Below are 8,563 nucleotides of genomic sequence, written 5' to 3' on the forward strand. Positions count from 1 at the left end.
CAAACAAGCAAGGATGAAACAAAAAAAGTTAAGAAATGTTAACTAGTAATCTATAGTCTATAGTATACAATACTATACATACAATAATTTCTTAAAAGAATGTTGACACCTGTCATTTTCCAGAATTATAAGCAATTAATTGTTTTTTAATTTTAATTTTAAATTAAAAAATTATATATAGTTAATGAGTACCAATTCAAATGATGTAATTAGATCAAATTAATGATTAATTACAATTAATTTATAATTATGATATTCATATAATTTTATAATAGACTAATATACTATAGTTACTAATTCTATGACGTTCAAATTAAATCAATTAAAAATTATGGAAAGAAAAAATAAAAAGAAATTTATTATACTCATTTTATAGATACCAATTATCTTGCTATCTAACTTGATTTTTTTGTGTGTGTAACAAAATTATTTGTTGTTATATATCTAAGACTAAAATAGTTTAATGATTACTTGAAATATACCCAAATAACTTTTAAAACGAATTTATGATATTTTAAAAATCATAATCTACTAGATATATAATCAATCATATATATAATGGGTAATAATTATTAATAATTAAAAATGTACGTTATACTTTATAATCCATGATAAAAATAAATAAATAAAGAATTTAATTGTAAATGTTTTTAATATATATTTAAGAAAATATTTATTATTTAAAATATTTATAATAATATTCATGTTTATAAATAATGTTTACCGGTACGTGAGAGGTCACAACAGCAATACAATGCAGCACCGCACCCTTTCAAAGATTTCTCTGTTATAAAATCAATCAATTGAACTCTGCACTTGCTTCTACCTTCGAGCAGAGCAAAGGGAAGAAACACAACCAAAATTTATCAGCTCCACTGCTATAAAAAAATACATTTTAGTTGGAATAGGTTAACAAACTACATCATCAATATATTTTAAAAATTTTAGTCAAATCTCACATATATATATACAGTGTCAAAGAATGAAAATAACTGAGAAATACAATAGAATGAAATAACTAATGGCCCACATTTGTTTTTATTTCTTTTTTCGCTTATTTCCTTGTACCACATACATTTACTTTTAAATTTCACATTTATTTCTTTAATTTCTTACTATCCTAGCTATTTCATCTTCACGAAACAAACAACAAATGTGTGAAATAAGAAAGTAATATTGTATTGATCTACCGTTAATTTTTTTTATATGCAGTTCATAATTTTTTTGATTCAGTGATAAGTGTATAACTAATCTTAAAAAAGTAATTAAATACATTCATACTCTTTTACTTTATATATTTGTTTATTTTAAAGGAGTCTAAATCCAATCCACTCAGTTCATTTCAAAACATAATCGATGATATCTCATGCTATTTGAACTATAATTATATGAACAGTTTTTGGGTCGAACCGGCTATCTATCAATTGGAATTTAATCACTATATATGGTACTGGTTGGCAACAGGTTTTGAATAAAAATAGTGAATCTTATCCACCAGTCCATATATACACATATAGTTAATTTCCAGCAGAGGGGGAATAAAGCTTAGTGGTGCATTTCGATCCTGACCAATGAAGAAAACTATAAGATCGATAGCGAAATTCGTGAGTGTATTATGTATGTATATATATACACACACACACGTACGTTGTAAGGATTTTGATGCCTGGTTTGCGTGGGAGGTTCTAGCTAGCTAGGAGAGGCAAGGGAACGAGAGTGGATCGAGTCAAGGGTTCATCCATTTGATCATTCCATGGACCTGAAACCATCATGGGATTAAAATGAGAAAAAGGGTCATAATCTAATCAGTGGTGGGCACATATAAAGATTCTGAAGAAACATCATCTTATTTCCCCCCCTAATTAAACAAGATATTGGGAGGCCTATCTGCCCTAGCTTGTCAGTGCCAATACAATACAATAACATCATGTGGTCGTCGTTTCATTGCCATTCAAATGTCACCACATCATTCTTGTACCCAAGTCAACCTTCTTATCCTCACACACTCACATATCTTTATTGTACGTACCAATCCAGCTCATTCTAAATAGGAAAGGTGTTTTTTAACAAACATTTTTATAATCAAAATATAACACAGAATCCCTTATAATAACAATTTGTTGGTAAGTGACATGTATGTATATAAATAGATGTGGATCATATATAGAGATTTTTTTAAAATAACAGATCTTGCAATTAACAAAAGAAAGATATTTTTGTGATATCTAGTAAATATATAAGTTGGGATTAATTCTAACAGCTTTAATTCTTTTTATTGTATCTAACAATTGTGAGATTTATCTATATTTATTCAACAATAATTAACGTATTAGTTATGAAGGTTATTACATTGTGAATACTAGTGATAACGTGATTTGATAGACAAAACTGCATGACTAATGCTTGAGGGACGGGGAAAACGTTCAACCAATTGGAATATGCCAATACAGCCCATGAGTTTTAAGGGTCGTAAAACACGTGGATTGAATAATTAGTTAGCTATGAGTAAAAAGAATTTTGGAGGTCAAGTAACAGCAGCATATGGCTGAGCTACCAAAAAAGAAGAAGAAGAATTTGTCAATTCAAATATAGTTTTGTTTGAGACTAAAAAAGTAGAAGAAGTGATGTTTATCGTGAACACTTCACGCCAAAGGTCAATACATATTTCTATTTGTATGTAGTTTTAAAAAAGAAACTAAATATGATGTTGTTGGTTGATATTTGAGAGTTGAGATGAAGGTTAAGCCAAAACAATGTTTAGTGGGATTCGGGCGTACCTTTTTTAATAAACAGGAAGGTGTTGTTTTCCTTCTACCGGATCAATATATTCATTCTTACAATAAAATGATATTTGTGTTGTTATTTTATATCAAGTTGAAATTAAACCTCAAATCTTAATTAAAGTATTCAAATACAAAACTACTTTTATCAACAATTTTTTATTTTTCAGGAGTACTTTTTACCAGGTAGCATTCGGTGCATGACAAATTAATATAATTATTAGCTGTTATAGATCGATATTTGAAGCTTACAATTAATTTTATTCATATATATTTTTAAGGTCAAATTACTAATTTTGGTAATTATAGTTTCACAATTTTTATCTTTTTAGTTCTTATAGTTTGAAAGTGATTTTTTTAATCATTAAAATTTATATTTTAATTCTTTTTTAGTTCTTATAGTTTAAAAGTATTTTTTTTAATTTTTATAGTTTGTATTTTAATTTTATTTTAATTTGAATAATTTTTTTAGTTCCTATAGTTTGTATTTTAATTACCTTTTAATCCTTATTAAAAAAATATAAAAATAATTAACTGCAAATTAATTATAAATTATCAATTATTTTTTTATTACAAATTATCTTTCGATAAATTAGTTACGAATTACTTATTAATATTTTTATAGTTAATTATAATTGATAATATAATATTACTCATATATTGATGGTAAGGACTAAAAAAAATTTAAATATAAGAATATAAGAATTAAAATTACTACTTTCAAACTACAGACTAAAATGAAATTAAAATCTAAATTATAAAGAATAAAAAATCACTTTCAAAAACTATAAAGATTAAAAGAGAATTAAAATGTAAATTATAAGAATTAAGAAACTACTTTAACTAAAAGGTATAAATGATAAAATTATATGAATTAAATGAATAATTAAACCTATCTTTAATCTTCGATTTATATATCCTTTTCTTATTTATAGTATATTTGAAATGCAGGTACACCAATAGTGTTCCCATTCCTAACCAAAGTTCCGAACCAAAATCAGCAAAATGGCCAACGTGACCATTTCAACGACACTTGACCTAAGGTCATAGCAGTAGCATTAACTAAAAATGTTATATAAAATTAAAATGGAAAAATATTCAAAAACGCCCAATATATTATTATACATTTTACGTGAGAGAAAGACAAAAAAGAAATATATATATATATATATATATATATATATATATATATATATATATATATATATATATATTGTGATGCAAGATAAGAAAAGAAATAAAAAAGTTATAGGTATTAATTAAGTGTTTAAAAAATATGAATATTCATTTATTATTACTCAAATAAAATATACACATAATACATGGTGTGATAAACGATGCATTAAAAGGTGGGAATATACCCATCTGTCATGGCTTTAAGAAGCAAAGTTGGCGAAATGGGGGACCACAGTTTCACACGCCAAAAATGAAAAGAAGTTAATAACAGTGTGGTGACTCAGGATATGGATGTCTTCAAATTTAGTCCTTATCCTCTACATGTGAGAGAAGGGTGTTAAGTTTGCACGATATAACGTGATTTGACAATGACAATATTTAGGATAGAGTGTTATAATTGATAAACTTGAATAAACAATAATGCTATCCAGTTATTCATTGATAATTAATCCTATAAATAAGATCACCCATTAGGCCATTATATATTTTATCTGTTAAATGTAACTGCTCCAATCAGATGCTATCATATCTGTGAGATTATATACAGATAAGCTTCCACAATGAATTGAAGGGCTAGCTATTCCGTTTTCATAAAGTAGGGAAAGAGATCGATCTTCTTCTTCATCTTTCTTCTCCTTTTCTATTCTTGGTTTCTTCTTTTAGAAATGAACGTGAAGGGTATCATGGATGGTAAAATTGAAGCTGGGAACACCAATTGTATTGTTAAGGAGGATGTGAATGATGATTCGATATCCATTGGATCAGTATCAGAAGATTCAATGAACTCTGTGTGTTCATCTTCTTCATCAGAATTGGCTGAGGATGCATCATCCTCTTCAGCATCTTATTTGTCAACCTCATCATCGCATTCAAACGGCCCTTTGTTTGAACTATCAGAGCTAATGAGTCAACTCCCTATCAAGTAAGCAATTTCCTGCATGATATTGTTCACCTTGTTTTAACTTTAATTTTATTCAATCTCCTAGCTTCTTTGGAAATTAATGTTATGAATTGGTGTAAGTTGGTGAGTTGAATTAATAGTTTATATATATTATCACATGTGATGTGCAGGAGAGGCTTGTCTATGTTTTATCAAGGGAAGGCTCAGTCTTTCAGTTCTCTAGCAAGCGTGGAGAGCATAGGGGATCTTCCTAAGAAGAAAGAGAGATTTTACAGGAAGAAAATGAAATCATGCAAAAGCTTCGCGGGAGGCTTGGATAGCAGCCACAGAATATCGTTCGCTCCAAAGGCTACAATATCAAAGAAATCTTCGAGAGCAACTTTTGTATCCGTGCTAACTAAAAGAGGGAGTTTCCTTGGAGGCTCCAGAACTTCCTTTTCTGTACAGAAGAACTTTTGATATCCAACCTTGTTAATTAGAGCTTAGTTAATATTTCATGCACAAAATAGGGAAAATTTTGAGTCCCTCACCTTCAGCTTTTCTCACACGAAGAAGTCATGTCATATTGTTTATTGGTAAATAATTAATATACATATGATTCATTAATTAGTATACCATTACTGCTTTGTTTTTCATGATAACAGGATCCTGCGCTGGCCTATGTTTCATTATTACTAGCATGATATGAGTGCTAATTAGCACATATATATGCAAGGATTTTTAGGTAGTTGCTCGTGATAATTGAGAGATAGGCTAGCTGTGGAATATATATGAAGCAGTTATGTGGGAAATTAGTTCACATGAGACTATGATAAAATCAGCCAATGATATATAAAGAGAATTAATTTGAGCTTACACATAATAATCAGAATATTCCAGGTTTATGATCATTAGTTGTACTACTGATTAGTGATCACTTCTAAATATATCTTATCAAATATAAAACTGAAGCAAGAACGTATAACATTAATCAGTATGAAAAATTACTATAAATATATATCCTGTTAAATAATCAGCAGCAGATATATATGATACCAGAAATAATCTTCTGTTTCTTACGGTTCGTCATGAAGATCAAAGCATATGTGAATCGGAGGCAAATATATATATCGTGACTTAATTTCTTTATTCTTCGCATGCTTGTTTTGTTTTAGCAATATTGAGTTGGGAGAGAGTTAGTCACCGGTGGGTTACCTTAATTTGTATAGGAGCCTCGAGCGTGTAGTTCTTCGTTCTCTAGAGCCTTGAGCTTTATTTTCTGTTGATTAATAACAAAAGTCGCTGCCAAAAAAATCACTTTGGTGTTCCATCTATCAGTTGGTCCAAACAAAAAATGAAGAGATAAGTGCGCAACAAAATTGAGAAATTAAAATAATTAAGAAGCTTGCAACCGATAAGATAGCAATGCACTGGTGTATAAAAAAAACTGCATATCATTCAATTTTTAATATTATGCCTCATCATTTTTAATCTATGTTAATAATTGTTTTTTTAGCTATAAAATAAAAATTTTAATAGTTATACACATCCAATCATAAGTCATCAACTTTTAAATAATTATATTAAAAGTAAAAAAAATATTATATATAATAATTTGTGATTAAATAATCATATAACATTATTTTATGAAATAATTTTTATTAAGATTGCTTTCAATTTCCAAATCCAAATCCAAAGTGATAAGATAATATTTTTTTTAGAAGCTAAATATATCCTTCACTTAGGTCAATCATACTCGAGATCATTAATTAATTAATTATAAGCAACACCGACAAATTCGTGTTTAGAGTATTTGATATATCGACACATTCATGATTTAAACTTGAAATCACTTACAGCACCATATATATCGGGAATTAATGTAATTAAAGGCATTATAGTATTTGTTTTCTTCCATTTTTAAATTACAGGGGTAAAAATAGGACACTTTCTTTTATGATTAAAACCAAACTCAAAAAAACATTATAGAAACTAAAAATATATTTTATTCTTTTTTTTAATAATAATTAAAAAATAATTTTAGTTATTTTTAAAAAATAGTTCACATCATTATTTAGTAATGAGATGACATGCTTTTAAACATGTCATGTGATCATGGTATGTGATATTACATGTCTAGTTGCTTGATACGCAAATGGTGATAGAAATCATGCATTGTTAAAACTTTTAAAATTTATAAGAAATAAAATTAAAAAAAAACGAATTCGAATACTGTTAGGGAATATATGTTTGGTGTATGATAAATTTTATGATACAATATAAAAAAATAAAGAAAAATAAAAATTATTAATTAGGTGTTTAAAATAAAAAGTAATTTATCTATCCTTATTCTTAGACATATACTGTAATAAAAAATATACTTTAAATTCTATTTGTACATGTATACTTCTAGTTAAAATACAATATTGTATAAATATGAATACAATGGTTCTTAGACAATTATATCTTAAAAGCCAGCATCTAAGGCACGTATTTATAAAGCGGGATTACTTTTTATAACGCAGATGTTATTGTTTGATTCTAGTCAAACATTTATACTTATCTCATGTGTTGGGCTTGAATTATCTAAATGAACGTGTGGACTATTTTATGTTGCGGTTATATTTGGCTAATGGATCTGGATTCCACTTAAAAAACAAAAGTAGTTTCTCCCGTCGTATTCATATGCAATCAATTTGTAAGGTTGTTTCACGTCTAAAAGACATCGGGGTGAGACAAAAGGGTAACCGGAAAGAATAAATGGAAGGAAGAAACAAACACAATAGTAACTGACAGTTCACAAGTTGCATTAGAATTTAGAATAACCCAAATTTAATTAATTAATCATTTTTTCCCTATAGGAATCTTCTTTCTATTTCTTTCGAAAACAATCATGTTTTTTTCGTGCATTATATATGAAAAATTAATTACTGTAGCCATTATCTATTTTAATTATAAATTGTTTCCTGTTAATCACATTATTAATTTCGTGCATTAAAATTCTAAAACTACATATGGATTTCATTTTCTGAGATATTTTGATTAGTTAATATTGCGGTCAATTATTTTTACTCTAATCAAAGGGAGTTTTAAAAAAGAGAAAATGAGTGCTGCACGAGGAAACTTGCGTAAGTCAATCTGCACCGTGACCGTAGAAAACATCTGTGGGAGTTGCTATTCTCACCCTCCCTAGCTTTTTTTTTTTTAAAATACACTCTTGTCCTCCCGTATTTTCCTACACCCCCTTCCCCTCACTCCTCACTCTCCACCAGAAAGCCCTCATGGTCTTACAGTTATTTATTTTAACTGTATCTGCCCATCTGAACTGGAATTGATTTTGCTAACTTCATTTAATGTGTTTTTGGATAGTCTCCAAAATGATGATTGAACATGGTAAGGTGGATCAATCTTAATTTTGACCAAATTTTACATGTATAAAAATCACAATAGAATCAATTATGATGCATAAAAATAATGGTAAAGTTGAAGCAAATAGGACTAGTTTCTAACTTTCTATTTCTATCAAAATCAATTTTGTAAAATCAAATTTCATTCAAAATCAATTTTATCATCCTGAATCCAAATATACACTTAAGGCATGTTTGGATGTCCGTTTGAAATGTGGTGCATGGATTCCAAGGGAAATCTAATGGTCCACAAATTCTATTTTGCAAAAGAAAGACTATGAATGTTTCTGGGAAATGGAAGTTTCGAGAGGAAATTCAAA

At 28.0% G+C, this 8,563-nt stretch overlaps 1 protein-coding gene across 1 annotated transcript; it reads left to right on the plus strand.

Moving 5' to 3' along the window:
* Nucleotides 1-4,466: 4,466 nt before the first annotated feature.
* LOC100526906 (uncharacterized) lies at nt 4,467-5,430 on the plus strand. The gene is made up of 2 exons (NM_001248861.2): nt 4,467-4,878; nt 5,028-5,430. Exons 1-2 carry the CDS (start codon nt 4,622-4,624, stop codon nt 5,314-5,316), a joined length of 546 nt encoding a protein of 181 aa, NP_001235790.1. The 5' UTR covers nt 4,467-4,621; the 3' UTR covers nt 5,317-5,430.
* The last annotated feature ends 3,133 nt before the right edge of the window (nt 5,431-8,563 follow it).

Source organism: Glycine max, chromosome 5 (assembly GCF_000004515.6).
Source record: "Glycine max cultivar Williams 82 chromosome 5, Glycine_max_v4.0, whole genome shotgun sequence".
NCBI classification, from domain to species: Eukaryota; Viridiplantae; Streptophyta; class Magnoliopsida; order Fabales; family Fabaceae; genus Glycine; species Glycine max.

What these genes read in the sequence shown, in the direction of transcription:
- LOC100526906 (NM_001248861.2), top strand. Translation starts at nt 4,622, where the DNA reads ATGAACGTGAAGGGTATCATGGATGGTAAAATTGAAGCTGGGAACACC. An exon ending in ATGAGTCAACTCCCTATCAA is followed by an intron (nt 4,879 to 5,027) that starts GTAAGCAATTTC and finishes TGTGATGTGCAG; the next exon opens with GAGAGGCTTGTCTATGTTTT.